At 49.5% G+C, this 18,914-nt stretch overlaps 1 protein-coding gene across 1 annotated transcript in view; it reads left to right on the forward strand.

The window, feature by feature from the left end:
- The window catches only part of SLC24A4 (solute carrier family 24 member 4), a 171,278-nt gene that overhangs the window by 127,291 nt on the left and 25,073 nt on the right, over window positions 1-18,914 (forward strand). Inside the window, exons 10-11 of the mRNA XM_030931774.1 lie at window positions 3,109-3,278; window positions 5,628-5,832. Of these exons, the coding sequence (XP_030787634.1) occupies window positions 3,109-3,278; window positions 5,628-5,832 (375 nt within the window). The remainder of the gene's footprint in view (window positions 1-3,108; window positions 3,279-5,627; window positions 5,833-18,914) is intronic.

Here is an 18,914-nt window from a genome sequence, read left to right on the forward strand (position 1 = left end):
GATCTCAGCTCACTGCAAGCTCCGCCTCCCGGGTTTACGCCATTCTCCTGCCTCAGCCTCCGGAGTAGCTGGGACTACAGATGCCCGCCACCTTGCCCGGCTAGCTTTTTGTATTTTTTAGTAGAGACGGGGTTTCACCTTGTTAGCCAGGATGGTCTCGATCTCCTGACCTCGTGATCCGCCCGTCTCGGCCTCCCAAAGTGCTGGGATTACAGGCTTGAGCCACCGCGCCCGGCCCCAAATATCTTTAAGTCCAGGACATTTTCTGGAAAACTGGAGGATTGGACACGGGACTGCCCCCAAGCACTGGGGAAGGAGGCAAAATCCCATCTTCCTGCAGCTTTTATCACAGGGAATGTATTTGGATAAGCGCCAAGGGAGAAAGTCCTCAGAGAGTGTGAAGGGAAGTGGGGTGCAGGCCTGGACGTCGGAATTGGAGAAAGGGGAGACCTGGAGAGGCAGACGTGGGGACTTCTTCATACCACTTTTTACTGCACCTATCATAAGAGCCTCCCAGAGGGCCGTGTGTGAGTCACTGCTCTGCACTGTCCCCTGCGTAGACTCAACTAAAGCAGGAGGAAGGAGCCCCCAGTAACAGCCCGGGGGGGACTGGGGAGGCCAAGGCTTTGGGGCCTTTCCTTTCCTAAGGGCGGTGCCGTGGACTCTTGGCTAGAGATGACATCGGAGTTTTTCTCCCTGTGCCCAGCTCCAGGCAGGTTGCCACGTGGCCACCCCACCCAAAGGAATGCACAGGTTGCTGCCTGGGAGATTCTCTCAAGAGCACACACTCTCTCAGGCCCGAGTGAGCTGTTCTCAGTTTTTGTGTTTCCCGCAGAAAACCCGAAGTTTTATCCTCCAGCTCCCTGACGGGAAAAGTGGGGAGAAAGCCTTTTCCCCATCACACTGATAAAAGGCCTTTGAGTACTGAAACGTTCTTAAAGGCTGTGTGGCTCAGCTCACCAAAGCAACCTCCTGGTGCTTCTCAGGTGGCCTTGAACACAGCCTGGGCCACCTGCCTGCCAGCCTCGCCTGAGAGGCGCACTGTGGACCCCTCCAGGCTGCCCCGGCCCTGGGCACAGCCTTGGTTTATAGTGGGGAGAGTTGGGGGTGATGCCTGACCTGGAGCTGAACTGCTGGGAGAATGTGCTGTCATTGAGTTCTTTCCTGGGTAGCCACTCTGGGCGTGGGCACACACCCTTGTTCTGTCGTTGGTCGGGGGCACCAGGACAAGGTGTCCTGGGAGCCAGGCATCCTGGGGAAGGAAGGAGAATCCCATCTTCTTGTAGCTTTTATCAAAGTGAATGCATTTAGATAAGGGCCAAGGGAGAAAACTCCCCAGAGAGTGCGGAAGGAAGTGGGGGTGCAGGCCTGGACTCCTGGAATTGGAGAAGGGGGAGCCTGACTCTTGTCTCACAGACTCCAGGCTCCCTCCTTCTGAGCCTACTTGTTCCCCCAGCAGTACCTGGCATGGGGCAGCTTCTGTAGGATGGAGCCTGAAGCCTGCGGTTTCTGTGGGTTCCACCCTCCTCTGGGATGGAGGCTTCCGAGCAGGGAGGGAGTCGAGCTTTTATGCAGCAGTGAGGGGCTAAGGGCATGAGCTGTGGGGGGGCTCCTGCTCCTCAAAGTGGAAGCAGAGCCATCGAATCAGCCAGGACAGGAGCCGTCCCGAAGGCCAGAGGCCCCGAGGATTGAAGCTCCCGTAGAAGGAGCCCGCTACTAACGCCCTCCAGCACATAACCCCTGGCATCTTCGCCACCAGCAAGAGTGCTGCATCCACCGCACGCTAATCGTCTCTGGCAGTCTCTGTTGGCCTTTGTCTCCTTAACTCTCCTCCTCTTCTAAATTGTAAGTAGTCGCTTTCATCCACGCGATAACACCTGCATTTCAAGCAAAACAAACAACTATAAGCCCGGCCCACTGATGCGCTGCGTGCCTCGTTAGAGGTTAGCGTCCGTCTCTGACGAATGCATGTTCTCCTGGCTTTGATTTCTAACCCACACGCCTCCTGTCTGCTGAGCCTTGCTGCCTGTTTGGTGAGGAGTGTGTGTGTGTCTGGTGTGCATTTCTGCATTTTTGTGCTATTAACTCTTGCACGGGTTTGCTCTCCGGACCTATTCCCGGGTTACCCTATAACCCATAGAAGACACACCGGGAGCTGGTAACCAGTGCAGAGGGACAGTCGTATCCATTTTTATAGCCCTTTGGAGGGGAACACTCTGCCTGCTTCTGCATGCTGTGTTCCTGAGCGGTTTTGTAACTAGACCCTCCTAGGGATCTGGAGTCAAATGTTAAATTCCCAAGGATACCAGCACGGTGCAGGTTTATGAAAATGGCAAGGAAGAGGTCTGGGGACAGGGAGTTTTGTTCCTCCCCATTGTGAGGGGAAGGAAAGGCTCAGAGAGACCAGCCTCCCTCCGGAGGGTGTCAGGGTTTATAGTCACTGGGCTCAGCCAGCAGCTCACCGTGCACCCTCAAACAAGCAGGCTCCTCTCCTGGGTCTCAGTTGCCTGTCTAGGTCCCATGATCTAAATCTTTGACCTCACTACTTGCCCTATACAGAACAAAGTTACAAGCATCCTCTCCTGCAGACAGAGCAGGTGGCCTCGCAGGAAGTTCAGAGCCAGTGCCCGCTGCTCTGCAACATTTTCCACCCCGGGGACCCTTGTCAGTTTGCAAAATTTCATCAGAGCCTCTGTAAACGGGGGAGAGAGAGGTCCCCTCATAGTGGTGGGTGCAAAGTGGTAGGCCCCTGTCTGTATTATAGGTTGGCTGCCCTGGTAAGGCTTAGATAAGGAACTGAAAGACCCTTGTAATTAGCCAAGACTGGGCCCCGGAAGAGAGGGGAGAAGAGCATCAGTTGCCCATGAGTGGTCCTGGAGCAAGGGGAACCACTGGGCTTCACACACTAGGTCAGCAGGTGTTTCAAAGCCAGTGATCCACTTTGCCTGACATGAGGAGTTGAAACCAGGCATCCAGACTTCTAGGTGGCTGCCAGCTGCCAGGACCACAGGCTAGGGCAGCTCACAAGGCAAGGGGAAGTCAGTGGCCCCAGCACTTGGGTGTTGTCCTCAGAGAGATCAGCACTAATCACGGTGTTGTGCTCAATAGTGAAGGAGAAGCCACAGTATGGCAAGAACCCCGTGGTGATGGTGGACGAGATCATGAGCTCCAGCCCTCCCAAGTTCACCTTCCCCGAAGCTGGCTTACGAATCATGATCACCAATAAGTTTGGACCCAGGACCCGACTACGGATGGCCAGCAGGATCATCATTAATGAGGTGAGTTTGCTTGAAGGACCATAAAAGTGAACAGCCTTGAATGTAGGAGGCCCTGGCTTGTTAGGGCTCTTCCTGGTGTCACTGATCACTGCACCTGTTTAAGGAAGGATGCCCTGGGGCTTCCAGAAGCCTGCCCATCACCCACAGGCAGCAGATTATCCTTTGAAGGGATATTTTAAAGCCTGCAGCAATCGAATACCATGCCTGAGATATTTCACTAAGTATTTTGTCAGGCCCTAGAGTAGAACTAATTGGAGAAAGGCCAACCTGAAGTATGGATTGTTTCTTTAAAATGTTATTTAGGGCAAAACAAAAAAGATGAGTTCACACCTGTTCTCTGTGGACAGAACAACTCCAGAAGAAAACCTGAGACACTAATGAGCAGCAGTGACCTCTGGGGCTTCCTTTTCACTCTTGCTGTGTTTAAATGGGGTGCTTTTACTTCTCATTTGCAGAGATAATAATTTTAATATTATTTAATGTATAAACAGCATAGCAAAGATAAGGTCATTGCTCACCAACTTTTCCAGGCTTTGTTGCATGTATCGTTTTGGAATTTTAAGTCCTTACTCTGAGAAGCAGATGGGTTGGTAGACTTCAAACTGTGAGCGCTGATAATTAGTAGTTAACACATAGATTGTATGAAAGAACGATATTTCACAGGGCCTACAGGTTCTATATTGTAAACATTTCTCTTTGATTTCATGTGTACTGTGCCCTCTCTATAGAAAGTATATTAAGAAAAGGAAACACCTTTCCAAAGCTTTGAATCATTGCGAATCATTTTGGTCCAATTCAGTGAAATTTGAATCAATGAAATTTGACTGAATCCAGGCCATCTTTCATGCATGTGTTAATTGTACCCACTGGGTGCTGAGGGTGGGAAGGGTTGAACAACTTTTAAGGATTTAGAGATTGGGGTTTATAGAATATTTTTCATGGCATATATAGCTGGGAAAGGAATAGGTTTTGCTAAGTTGCTGAGATACTGGTTATTATGCCTTAAATGTTCTAAGCTGCTGGGAAGACTTTATCTTCCACCATGTTGTGATTGAACTACCTGGAAGGCAGCATGGAGAGCTGGAGAAGCCGGGTCCAGAGGAAGGAATTCTGAGCTTTAATCTCACATCAGCCACTAGCCCACTTAATGTGAGGGTATTGAACAGGATGTTTTTAGCTCTAAAAATTTCAGTGACACACACTGAAAGGGTGTATGTCCACAAAAGACATGTACACAAATGTGCATAGCTGCAGTCTTCATAACAACCAAAAAGGGGAAACTATCTAAATGCCCATCAATAGGCAAAGCCATATCATGGGTTATTCATATAATAGAATACTACACAGTCATGAAAAATAACAAACTGCTGACTCTTGCAAAAAGCTGGGTGAATCTCATGGCTACTGGTTGCCTGAAAGAAGGCAGTCATAAAATATACATTAATACTTGATTCCATTTATATGAAATTCAAGCTTAGGGAAAACTAATCAATGTTTACAAAAGTCAGCATAGTGGTTTCCTTGGTTACCTCTGGAGTAGGGGTATGTAGACTAGGAAGGTGCCTGGGGGGAGTCTTTGAAGGGGCTGAAAATGTTGTACATCTTGATGTAAAACATCATTAAGCTGAGCACTTAGTGTAAGTGTACTTTTTGGTTTTTTTTTTGGACAGAGTCTTGCTCTTGTTGCCCAGGCTGGAGTACAGTGGCATGATCTCAGCTCACTGCAACCTCCGCCTCCCAGGTTCAAGCGATTCTCCTGCCTCAGCCTCCTGAGTAGCTGGGATTACTTGGGCCCACCACCACACCCAGCTAGTTTTTGTATTTTTAGTAGAGACAGGGTTTCACCATGTTGGTCAGGCTGGTCTTGAACTCCTGACGTCAAGTGATCTGCCCACCTCGGCCTCCCAAAGTGCTGGGATTACAAGCATGAGCCACTGCACCCGGCAGTGAGTGTACATTTTGTATAATGTGCCTAAAAAATTAAAAATTACAAAATGCATGCAGGGCCTTTCCTGTGGCCATCTTCAGGCAGCTATGAACGTCGCCAAGGAGAGCCCTGAATGGTGGCTGTTACCAGTGCCATGGGCTGGGTTGTCCAGCTGGCACTAGGAAGGGGTGGCCCAGGCCCTCTGATAAATCCTCAAAGGCTTCCCAGTAACCATGCAAATGGAAATGACCACACTTAGAAGGATTCCAAGGTCCTTGGGCTGATTATCAGGCAAACCTGTCCCCAGGGATGTTGTTCTAGGCACCCGTAAGAGCAGGGTGCATGTGAGGAACCCAGCGTATAGCAATAGCATGATGCTTTATCACACGCCTTGCCTCCTGTCTTGCCTCCTGTCCACACAGCGGCAGAGACTGATCAACTCGGCCAATGGTGTGAGCAGCAAGCCGCTTCAAAACGGGAGACACGAGAACATTGAAAACGGGAATGTTCCTGTGGAAAACCCCGAAGACCCTCAGCAGAATCAGGAGCAACAGCCGCCGCCACAGCCACCACCCCTGGAGCCAGAGCCGGTGGAGGCTGCCTTCCTGTCCCCCTTCTCCATGCCGGGTATGTTCTGGGGGTGCTGGAGTCTCGGGCTACTTTTTGGGGGCTCCATTGGGACCAACCCCAGGTCTTCAGGATGGAGGCATGGACCTGTAAGGGCAGCACAGGGCTGGTGTAAAGGGTCGCTATTAGATCACTGGAATGCTTAGGAGGCGAATCTGTCCTCAGTACTGAACTGTGGATTGGAGCTGCGATGAGGTGCTGGCACTACCAAGTTCAGCAAGAACCTTGGGCCAGACAGAGAGCAGGGCGGCTGGAGGCCTGGGGAGCACCAGTGACCCCTAGTGACCACACTTAAATGTTCAGGGCAGTCAATCATGTGCTAAGGAAAAGCAGTCTACAATGTTATTTTTAGGGACATTCTTGCACTCTCTTGGCCCTTGCAACAGGCCATTTTGCCTATGCATCTCTTTATTTGCTGGGACAGGAGATTCTAAGGCCACAAATGATCCTTAGACAGTCATACCTTGTGTATTTGAAGATATCTCCTACCCATAAATAAGTCCAATCAGACTGAGGCTCTGCAGCAAGCCCTCCAGGATCCTCCCGTCTCACTTGGAGTCTGAACTGCGAGGCCCGTGTCATCTGACTGCCAACTCCTGCTGACCTCAGCTCCTGTTCTTCTCCCTCTCTTGGCCCCTGTTCCAGCCACAGTGGCCTCCTCACTGTCATTCCTAGAACACACCAGGTGTGCACCTGCCCCAGGACCTTTGCACCTGCCCTTTGCTGGAATGCAGTTTCCCCAGGTATCCACACGCTCACTTCCTCGCCTTCTTCAGGTCTCTGCTTAAATGTCACTTTTTCACTGTGACCTTCCCTGACTACCATATTTAAAATATTTTATCTGTTTCATGTGTCTCTTGCCCCCACTAAACTGTCAGCTCCACAAAGCAGGTACCTCTGTCTACTGCATTTATCTGCATCCCCAGTACCCAAGACTGGCCACATAGTAGGGGCTTAGTAGGTATCTGTCAAATGAATGAATCCAGGTATTCATGTGCAAGAGGATCCCAGGACCCACCCTGTCTGCCTTCGTCTTTAACTAGGTCTTCTGTGAGGTCCTCTGAAGTCCTCAGTGGGAAACAAAGGCCTGAGCTAAGCTGTTTGGCCCCATTCTTGGAGGCATTTTTCCTGGTGTCCACCAACCTGAAAGGAGGCAAGATTCCAGAACTTTCAAGTCTAGAATTTGATGTTTTCTGAAAAGAATTCTGTGTTTAACATCAGGCTCACCAAGCACCTGATTTGGGAGGTGACTCTGGAGGGCCAGAGGCTGTCCTGCCTCTTGTTCCATCTTGATGGGACACCTGCTGCAGTAGGTTGCGTGGGCCTGGCAGGCTAGGGTGCCCTGCCCCTGCTTTCATGCTTCGGCATGAAGATGCAGGCTTCGTTTAGGATCACGGAGCTTCCCTGGAGTTTCTGGCTTAGAGAGATTCTCTGGGTTAAAGAGATTCTTTGGGTTAGAGAGATTCCAGGGCATGCTCATCGCAGCTACCCAGGGGCTCTTCCCAAAATGCCAGGCCTGGTTCTCAACCTGAACATTCCAGAGCCTGGAGCAGGACCTGGGGATCTGCATTTTCAATCCCTCTCCCTTGAAAGGGACCTGGCTGGGTTCAGAATTGCTGGCCAACACCTCCCAGGCTTTATTCACATTCAGGGCAGGCTCAGAAAATGAAATGTGTTCCCTGACTGAGGTCACAGAGGAGCCCAGCCCCGGGGTTCAGGCCTCCCAGGCCTCCTCTGCTGACCAGAAGGCCGAGGGGATTGGTGTCTCAGCCCGTCTCAAACTGTTTCCCTGGCACGCCCGCACACCTGCCCACATGCTCTGTGGGGAAGAAGGGCCCTGCTCAGCCAGTCTGGCTGGTGGAGAGAGAGGTCATGCCATGCTTGGGTCAACTCAGCCACCAGGGCTGTGTGTGGGACATGGAGAGCAGGAGGGGTGGTCTCCAGATCCCAGATCCCCTTCCCAATTACCTGTTTGGATGCACCAAGTGAGGGAAGATTTCTACATGGCAGGGCGCTGGGAGGGCAATGTGTCCACCCATAGAACCAGCTCATGGTGATGAACCAGGACGGGCCCTGTCTTCACAGAAGGTCCAGGCACAGGCCGTGATTCGAGCCCTGGGTACCCATTACATTCGCAAGTTATTGCACCCCCAGCTCACTTTCCCTCCTGTGTCCCCCGGGGGCTGGGGAAAGGTCAGAGCTGCAGTCACTGAAGGAATTTCGGTTCCTTTGGGCCTGGAGACTGGATGTCAGGGAGGACCAGAGTGCCAGAGCAGGCTGCATTGAGGGAGATGCAACCACAGTCCAGGAAACAGCCAAGCTTATGGGGGGGGGGGGGCGAGGAGGAGCGACTTGCCGTCTGGAGAGTTCTATGTGCCCCTTCTCCACCCCATGAGGTGGGTGGCAGAATCCCCATTTTGCAGATGTTGGGCCTGAGGGGGCCACAGCTACCACTGCCCCACACTGGCCACTTCACCTGAATCCTGGTATCGAGGCTGTCCACTATCCAGGCGCTGCAGGAAAACCAGGGGAAGGGATGTGCCCTTTTTGGTCATCCTTACCTAAGCAGGTCAGCCATGGGTAAGGATGCCTCATCTTCCTATTCCTTAAGCCCAGAGTTTGACAGGATTGTGCAGGGAGGACCCCAGACCAGCCACGCCTTCGCCTTGTCCTTGTACTGGGAGCTGCTGCTTCGTAGAGAAGTGGCTATGTGGACTCTGGACAGGTCACTTCCTAGGATCCGGGACTTAGAATGCAGCTGTCTTGCAAGGACTGGAACCAGATGGCTCCTGGGTCCTCCCGGCTCCCAGGTTCTCTGCACCCCTGAGTCCTCCTCTGAGGGGTCCTGCCCTTGCTTGGGGGCAGGACTTCCTGCTATATAATGGCCCGCCTTCTTCCTCAAGCCAGAGGTTCCAGGCTATTCCCCTGGGCTCAGTGCATCCCTGAGCCAAGTTCAGCACGCTTCCTCTGAGCGAGTGTCCTCCCTGCCCTCAGGAACAGGCCTCAGTTTCCTGCATCCCAGGGGAAACCTCCTTTGTGCGTCTGCGGATGTGTTTCCAGTTGTTGTCCCTGGAAACCACAAGCGGCTTCCTTTTCTCCTTCCTCCCTTTCCCCTGTGAGGAGCAGGGGGTGGGAACGGAGTTGTACAGCTGCTGCTCGTTTAGGTGTAACAGCTGCCTAGGAAAATTGAGGCCCAGGGTGGGCAGAGGTTAACAGGAAATTGGAACAAGTCAGTGAGACTCCGCCCCCGACAGAAATGCCCTGTATCCAGCTCCCGGCCCTGCCACCACCCACCTCACCCCACCCACCCCTTGTTCTGGTTTCACAGTGGCCTGGGGCTGCAGGATGGCTTTGAGGGTGTTTCTTAAGGGTGGATGGAGTTAGCGTTTTCCAAAGCTGAGGCGCTGGAAGGAATCACAGGACCAGGGGAGGAATCACAGGGCCAGGGGCCACAGGAAGAGGGAGAAGCCACCCTGCTGGGGAGCTCAGAACCAGCATAGCTTTGGGTGTCAAGGAATGAGTCTAGCCTCGTGCTGACGTGCAGTTCTTGTGTGTTGCGAAGGACAAGCTGGGAGTCCAGCTGTGGAGTCCCGCAGTCCTGGGTTCAAATCCCAGTTCTGCCACTCACCAGCAGGGTGAGTCTGGGCAAGCTCCTTCACCTCCCTAAACCTCCATTCCTTATCCACAAAGTGGCGGGTGATGGCATCTACCTGCCGGGGTTGATCTGAGTAGCAAGTCAGATACTTTAGTCAAGATCTGTGCACCATGTCTGGCACACAGTAGGTGCTCAGCAAATGTTAGTGTGAATCCTAGTGTGCTTTAACCGTGTGGCTTCTGTTACCCTCTCCTTTTGGGACTACAGTGTTCTGGAAAGGTCATAGATTCCAGAATCCCTGGGAGCCTGGGATGATCGGTCATTCCAGGGCTCAAGGAGAGGGAATTACCGTGTACCAAGCACCTATTATGTCCCAGGTCTGAGCTTCACGCAGTTTGCAAAAGATGATCCTCTCAGTCAGTAAATAGTTAGGGCCCAGGCTCTATCCTGGGCTTTGGGGATCTGGTAGGAACAGGACAGCCATGGTCCCTGCCCTCTGGGAGCTTCCAGGCTTGCAGAGCAAATCTGAGCAGATGACCACACGATGTGCTGGATACATTGTCTCCGCCCCTAGCGTACAGCTGATAAGTGGGGAGGTGGAAGGCCACAGCCTGCTCCCTCCTCGCAAGACCCAGATGAGGGGTCGCTGGGATTGCCAGGGTAGAGGCCAACAGCATCAATGGGACCTGGCTTCGGTGCCCACCTGGCCTGATGGTGGATTTACAGGTGGACACCCAATATAGGCAAACTCTTCCCACTTTAGACCACAGAGGCTGGTAATTAGGCCTCCCAGGGGTGGGTGTGGGTGGGGGGAAAAAGAGGAAGAGGAGCTTTCTCCCATGGAAACCGTGGTCTGCAGTGCTGGCACCGCCCTGAAACGGTCGGCAATGACCTGAGCTGCAGCCCAGCTGGGAAAGGCTCCTGGAACGGCTTGTCTGCCTGTACTGGCACATAGTCTGGGGGATCTTGCAAGCCTGCTGAGGCTGCACCCTGGCCCGCGAACAGGACTCCCTCTTGCCCCCATAAGGGTAAGGAAATCACATTGTTCTTACCAGGATGCTGGCCTTTGTGGCCACTTTTATTATAGCAGCCAACAAACAGCTACTGGGGACTTGCCATATGTCAGGCACTAAGCAGGAAATGGGGAATTCTTCCATTGCTCTGTAATTCTTATATTAGTCAGCTCGGGCTGTCCTAACAGAATGCCACCGACGAAGCAGCTTAAACAACGGAAATGTGTTGTCTCACATTTCTAGAGGCAGCACATCCGAGATCAGGGTGCCAGCATGGTTGGGTTCTGTGTCCCTCTTCCTGACTTGCAGACAGCTGCCTTTTTGTTCACGTCGCTTTGTTTGTTTGTTTGTTTGCTGCATGCATGTGGAGAGAGATCTCGCTCTTCCTCTTCTTCTGAGGCCACTGTTGCATTAGGACCCCGCTCTTAGGACGTTAATTACCTCCTAAAAGCTCTATCTCCAAATACAGTCATATTGGGAGTCAGGACTGCAACATATGAATTTGGAGGCGAGTAGCGGAGGAATGATTCAGTTCATGGCAGGATCTCACGGGATGTCTGTGTGCCATGCCCTGTTCTAAGAGCTTTACATGTATCCCCTCATTCATGGCTTGCCACAGAACCAGGTAGGGATGCTTATTATCTCCACTTTACAGAGAAGGAAGGGGAAGCACAGAGCGGTAAGTGATTGCCCATGTTCACCCAGCGGCTCTGTGGGTGCAATGAGCCGGGTTTCTACCCTGAGCACCAGACACTATCTGCTGAGTACTGCCTCTTCATTCTGGGCACTTTCACTTAATCTTCACAGTTGCTTTGTCAGGGAGGAATATTATCCTCATTCATAGAGGTGGAAACTGAGGCTCAGAGAGGCTGTGGAGCTTCCCAAGTCACACAGCCGTTGTGTAGGGAGCCGCTTTTCCACTCTGTGCTTCCCAAGCTGTGAATACCCTCAAGATGTGGTCCATCCGGGAGCAGAGTCCCAGACCACCAGCCCAGAGCTGTCACGAAGCCAGCACATGGCCTTAGATATGTACCCTCGGCCTACAGGGCAATTCGGCTCCTCTCAGTGAAGAAACTACGGGGTAAGTGTGTGTTTCACAAAAGTCCAGGCCCTTGGAAGTTCTTAGAAGAGTAACAGGAGGTAAAATGCACTAAGTACTTACTCTGGGCCAGACAGGGTGCTTTATTTTATATTTATTTATTTATTTATTTATTTATTTATTTATTTATTTTTGAGATGGACTCTCGCCCTGTCTTCCAGGCTGGAGTGTAGTGGTGCAATCTCAGCTCACTGCAACCTCCACTTCCCGGGTTGAAGCGATTCTTCCGCCTCAGCCTCCCGAGTAGTTGGGATTACAGACGCATACCGCCACACCTGGCTAATGTTTGTATTTTTAGTAGAGATGGGGTTTCACCATGTTGGCCAGGCTAGTCTTAAACTCCTGACCTCAAGTGATCCACCCACCTAAGCCTCCCAAAATGCTGGGATTACAGGCGTGAGCCACCAAGCCCAGCCAGGTGCCCAGAGACAGGGTACTTTATATATATTAAGTCATTAAACCCATTAAAACCCTAGGGAGGTGGATAATGTTATTGTTCCCATTTCACAGGTGAAGAAACTGAGGCACAGAGAGGGTGAGTTGCCCAGGGTCATACAGGAGGAAGGGGCAGAGCTGGAATTTACACAATGGCCTTCTGACCCCAGACCCCAGATGTGCTTAGGGGACAACACTATCACGCAACCAAGGGACTCTTTGCTGCTCTTTTCTTGGGAGCTTGTAAGGGAATTGGTTGCCTCTGTCTGGGATGCTAGTGTCTTCTAGTGTGTGGGCAGGGTGCCAAGTAATTTGTGTGGTGTTGAGTAAACTATGTTGAATTGGGTTGAATTAAGAGCCTTTGGGATCTTACATGCTGTCTTCAGGGCTTGGATAGCCTTCTCTTCTGTTATTATAGCAAAACCCAGAACAGGCAATCGGAAGATTTCAGGAAGCTTTTAGAGCTTTTCTCCCCATCCACCCCCTATCTTCTTCAGTTCTAAATGGCTCTTGAGAGGGCTCCACTGGTTGGGAGGAGAGAGGTCTGTGTGGTCCTTTTAAGCTCAGAAGGCAGCACTGAAGAAGTGGAACTCTCTAACACTCCGCCTTCCTGTCCTTTCCTCTTAGCGTCTGGGCACATTGGTGAAAGCAGGAACTGGAGATGCTGCGGGCTCATTTACATGTGCAGTTCCACACACAGTTCTCGTCTTCCAGGCCCCCAGAGGCACACAGCACTTTATAGTGAAAATGATTTTGTTCTTACCTTGGTCTTGGAAGCCACTAGAGAAATTGCACATTCAGTTGACTGTCTCATAAGTCAAGGTCAGAATTTTAAAGGAGCTTCCTTTTCAGTCACTCTGCGTGCAGAGGTATCAGTTCTCAGACAAATTAGAACAAAACCTGGCTGAGTGTCCTTATTTTTTCATATGACAAGTCTTTTTCACTTACCATAATATTCATACCTTTAAAGTGTACAATTCAGCAGCTTTTAGTATATTCAGAAAATTGTGGAATCATCATCATCATCGACATCAGTTTTAGAACATTTCCATCACTCCAAAAGGCACCCCTTACCCATAACTGCCCTTCCCACCTCCCCCAACCCCATAGCAACCACTAACCGACTTCTTATGTCTTTGGACTTATTGTTTCTGAATATTTCATATAAAGAGGATCATGCAATATGTGGCCTTTTGTGACTGGCTTCCTTCACCTAATATGATGTTTTCAAGGTCCATCCACATTGTAATATGTGTTGGTATTTATTCCTTTTTATGGCTGAATATTCCATTGTATGGATAATGAATGCCACATTTTATCCATTCATCAGTTGATGGGCATTTCAGTGGTTTCTACTTTTTGGCTATGAGTGGGTTTTTTAAAAGACCAAATAGAGCATCGTAGAAAAGAAAGCTCAGTATTTTTTATCGAAATGAAAGCAATGTTCTTTTAAGTTTTCTTTGGTTAGCAGTAAACAGTCTCTGAATACTAGAGGGACCTTGGGAATTTTTAGACTGGCCTTCTTATATTCCAAAGTGGGACACTGAGAACCGGAGAGGACTAGCAGCTTGCCCAAGGGACAGTCTTGATCAGACAGAACCAGGCATCCGGGCCACCTGCCCTGGAAATCCACTCCGTGCCACCCCTCCAGCCAGGCCCATATAGTACATGCTGGGAGTGGGGAGATAAAGGCCTGCCCAGGACCACCACGTGTCAGGGTCCTGAACAAGAATGCCAGCAACAAAGCCCACCCAACAGATCTTCACATGCCAGCAACAGAAGCCCACACAAGCCTCCTTCTGCTAAAAGGGGAACTTTAAAAATTAAGTTTACAAGGGTGTGCTGATGCTACAGCAAAACCCAGCATCCCTCAGCCCTACCGGATAGTAGCAGGAAGGTGGTTGGTCCAGCCTCACCGCAATTCTGCTCTTCAAATCAGAGACCTAATTTGAATCCAGAACTTTAAGTTCTGGGAGATGTCACCTTTAGCTTTCCAGCCTCTGCAGATACACTGGAAGGAGGCTGGAATATGGGTGCTGCCAAGGATGTCACCCTCCACACGTCCCCTTACATGGGCATTGTAGTGAAGCTGAAGAAGAGCAGTGAAGCCATCTTAATGATGTCTTCACATGGACCAGACTCAAGAGCCGCCTAGAAACCTGTACAGTTTTTAGAGCCCCTCTGGGGGAGGCGAAGGAGAGCAAGGCCCCAGCCAACAGCTACACAGCAGAGTGTCCCCCAGCAAGCACCTGCTCTGGCCCCAGCACTGTGCCTGGCATCTTCTATTCAGTACTTAGAGTGTCCATGACAGCCCTGCTGGGTAGCTGGTATTTATGGTATCCCCGTTTCCCAGATGAGAAAACTGGGGCTCAAGAAGCCTCCCAAAGGTGAATAGGTACCACAATCAAGGCTGGCACCCCAGGTCTGCCAGACCCCAAGGAGTTGTCCTCTGACAGCTTCCTCTGTTGACTTTGGCCAGGAGGGCTGAGTCCTGAGTTGGAGCGTCTGTGCTGGAATGCACAGGGCAGCCGGAAGGAAAGGGAGGGAGGAGGCTGGCTGCTGGGGCTGTGTGGTGTGCAGATACAGGGAACCCGGACGGTTTCGCCCTGCCATTGGTGGTTTTCCTGAAGGCTTAGCAGGGAAGACTTGCCAGCAGGGTGGAGCACCAATAACGTGTTCCCTGATTCTCTTGGTGTCTCTCTGATGTGGCCTCAATTTAATGTTCCCCAGGGCCTCCAAATTCAAGGTGAGGCCTTCAGAGGCAGGGCAATATGCTTGGTGCTTTTTACATTTCTTTTGTCTGTCCAGGAGTCCTTGAAGTGGGTGGGCAGGGACAGTTATCACTGTCTCACAGGTGAGGACGTGGAGGCCCGGAGAGATTAATGGCCCCCCTGCGGCCACACTGTCAAGAGTGATGGGACAGGACAACTTTGTCAGAAGCCTTGAGATCCCTGCAGTGAGATGCCAAGCGGGCCTTAACTTCAGGTCATCTTTAGAATGAGGGAGCTGGTGCACCAACCCTGACTTCCTTCCAGCTCTGGGACCCATTTACATCCAGTTCTGAAGCAGCCACAGAGCCTCAGGGTGGGGGCTGTGGGAGTGTCTGCAGTGCTGGGCTGAGGGTCCCTGGGATGGGGTCCCTGGGATGGGCACGAGCTGACGGAACTCTGGGCCTGGCTTCTCCCTTGACTGACAGAGCCTGGTCTGTAGCTCCGCTCCTTCCCTCCCCATGCTTCAGTGAGGAGGCATACACAGGGTTCCCGTGTCACTTGACTGTGCCTGTGTGAGAGGGACAGCCAAGGCTGCCTCCCCTGGGAAGGCCCCCCCATGACCCCTGAGAGCTCTCCAGGCCTTTATGCAGTGCTGCCAGGGAGGTGTCTCTTCCTGGGCCTTTGGTATCTCTGCACCACCTCCAGCCCAGACAACCTACATCTATGTGTGTCACTCAGCTGGGCCTGCCTCTGACTTTGCTGATGTCTGATGTTTTTCTGCACATCATCCCTTTCTTTCTTCCCCTTCCCTAAAACCTCAGTGTGACAGCTCAGTTCAACAGCAGGACTTGACCTCTTCTGCTTTCTACTGGGCTTGTCTTTGCCCCTCTAATGCCCTGAGGGTCATCAAAACCTGCCCTGCAGGAGGTAGGACAGTGTCGCTAAGAGGCCTTAGCATTGGACACCCATAGAATTGAGTCCTGAGTCTGCCACTTCTAGCTGTGTGACCTTGGACAAGTTACCTGACCTCTCTGAGTTTTTCTAGTCTCTGTAAAACAACTCAACCCAGTGCTGACAATAGTAGGTATTTAGCAAGCAGAAGTTAACATGGTTAATATCAGCAGTAGCTAGAATCAGAGTGCTGACTCTGCACCAAGCACTATTCTAAACACTTCATGTTTGTTGGCTCATTTTCAGTCTCACAGTAGCACAGTGGGGTGGAGATTCTTGTTATCCCTATTTTATGGATGAGAAAACTGAGATACAGAGAGACTAAGTGCTTTCCTAAGCATCCTAATGCTGGCATATGTCAGAGCTGGGATTTGAACCTGGGTACCTAGCTTACTGTTTACCACAAAGCTGCAGTACCCTTTAAAAGGCAACCAATTTAATAAATCTAAATTTAATGGTACAAAAAAATAATAAAAATACCAAAAATTACTGATTCTAAAGCTTATTCACCCCAAGGAAGAAGAGACTGGAAAAACTTCAGTGGTTCACATAAACATAGGAGGATTTTTCTGTTTAGATCAAATCTGTGAGCTAAAAGTATGGGGCTTTAATCTGAAAGTTGACACCTGCCCACTGGTAAGTAGCAGAGGGACTTCCATGGACCCTGAAATCATAAGGGTCAGAGGGCAAACAAGCTGTACAGTACAAAGGACCCAGGATTTAGACTCTGAAGACCTGCATTTGAGACCTGGTACTATCTCCCATTGTCTATGATGCTTCAGTTAGTCACTGAATTTCACCAAACTTCAGTTTATTTACTTGTGAAATAGGAAAAATACCCCCCAATGTTCATATGAGGAACAAAGAGAGTATTTGTGAAAACAACCTCTGAGATGTGAGGCACAACACAAATGTTGGTCAATGGTGTGGTGGTCATTCATAATCCAGTCTTGATGGTGCTCCAACATCCACCTGCATCTTCTCCCTCCCCACAAAGGCCAGCACAGAGGCCCCTGACTGAGGCAGCAGGGTCTGTTTGCGGCTCTGCCACTAATCTTATGTGAGATTTTAGGTAGTTCATTAACCTTCATGAGACTTGGTTTTCCTTTTTAGAAAATGGAGTTCACCAAGTGGGATTTATTGCAAGAATGCAAGGTTGGTTCAACATACAAAGACCGATTAATGTGATATATACTACATTGTTAGAGTAAAGGATAAAAGCACATGATCATCCCAGTAGACACAGAAAAAGCACTTGACAAAATCCAACATATTTTGTTGATTAAAAAACACTCACAAATTTAGGAATAGAAGGAAACTTCATCAACCTGACTAATGGCCTCAACAAAAACCCCAAAGCTGACATCATACTTAATGGTGAAAGACTAAAAGCTTTCCCCTAAGATCAGGAGCAAAACAAGAGTTAAAAGTGGGTCTTGGGAATTTTTAGACTAGTTTTCTTATATTCCAAGGTGGGAAGCTGAGGGGCAGACAGGGGCAGTGACTTGCTCAAGGGACAGTGTCGACCAAACAGAACCATCCAGGCCACTTGCCCTAGAAATTCACTCCATGTTGCCCCTCCAGCCAGGCCAGTGCAGTGCCACATGTGCTGGGAGGAGAAGTAGAAGGTAAAGGCCTGCCGAGGACCATGTATCAGGGTCCTGAACAGAATACCAGCGACAGAAGCCCACCCAATGGATCTTCACAGGCCAGCACAGAAGCCCACCCAACAGATCTTCACAGGCCAGCACAGAAGCCCACACAAGCTTCCTTATGCTATAAGGGGGGCTTTTAAAAATAAGTTTATAGGGCTGTGCTGATGCTGCAGCAAAACCCAGCATCCCCCAGCCCTGCTGGACGTAGTGCCTCATCGCTTCTATTCAATATTATGCTGAGGACTCTAGCCAGGGAAAATAGGCAGGAAAAGGAAACAGGCACCCAGATGAGAAAGGAAGCAGTAAAACTTTCTGAATTCATGGATGACATAATCTTGTGTATAGAAAATCCTAAGGAATCCACACAAAAATAACACTATTAGAGTTAATAAACATGCAGGATACAAGATCAATATATACAACTCAGTTGTATTTTAACACCTTAGTCATTAACAATCTGAAAATGATATTAAACAATCCCATTTACAATAGCATTTAAAAGAATAAAATAGGAGTAAATTTAGCAAAAGCAGTACAAGACTTGTATACTGAATTACAAAACATTGTAGAAAGAAATTAAAGACAATCAAATAAATGAGAAGATGTCCTGTGTTCAAGGGTTAGAAGACTTAACGTTTTAAAAATGATAATAGTCCTCAGATTGATCAGATTTAATGCAATCCTTATCAAAACCCCAGCTGACTTTTTTGCAGAAACCGACAAGCTGATCCTAAAATTCATATGGAAATGCAGGGGGCCCAGAATAGCCAAAACAGTCTTTAAAAAGAACAAAGTTGGAGAACTCATACTTCTGCCTTCAAAACTTACTATAAAGATAGAGTAATCAAGATTGTCTGGCACTGGCATAAAGATAGACATATAGATTAATGAAATACAAATGGAAGTCCCGAAATGCACCTTTACGTTTCAGGCCAATTAGCTTTTGACAAGGGTAATGACAATTCACTAGGGGAAATAATAGTCTTTTCAACAAATGGTGCTAGGACAACTGGATAACCACACTGAAAAGAAGTCTGACCCCTACTGCTCACCATATACAAAAGTTAACTCAATATGAAACAAAAACCTAAATATAATAGCTAAAAATATAAAACTCTTAGAGGAAAACATAAGTATACATATTTGTGACCTTGCATTAGCCAACAGTTTCTAACCACAGAATGGGAGAAAACATTTGCAAATCATGTAACGTGTGTGTGTGTGTGTGTGTGACTTAAAACTTAACAATAAAAGACAATCCAGTTTGAAAATGGACAAAAGATTTGAATAGACATTTCTCCAAAGCAGATTATACAAATGGCTAATAAGGGTATGCAAAGATGCTCACATTCATTAGAGAAATGCAAATCTAAATGAGATATCATGATAAGATGCCATTTCACACCCACTAGAATGGGTATAATCCAGAAAAGGTAGACAATAACAAATATTGGTGAGGAGATGGGGAAATTGGAGCCCTCATACGTTGCTGGTGGAAATGTAAATAGTGCTACTGCTTTGGAAAACAGCCTGACAATTCCTCAAAAAGTTAAATGTAGGCCGGGCACAATGGCTCACGCCTGTAATCCCAGCACTTTGGGAGTCCGAGGCAGGCAGCTCACG

This window comes from Rhinopithecus roxellana, chromosome 5 (assembly GCF_007565055.1).
Source record: "Rhinopithecus roxellana isolate Shanxi Qingling chromosome 5, ASM756505v1, whole genome shotgun sequence".
Lineage (NCBI taxonomy): Eukaryota > Metazoa > Chordata > Mammalia > Primates > Cercopithecidae > Rhinopithecus > Rhinopithecus roxellana.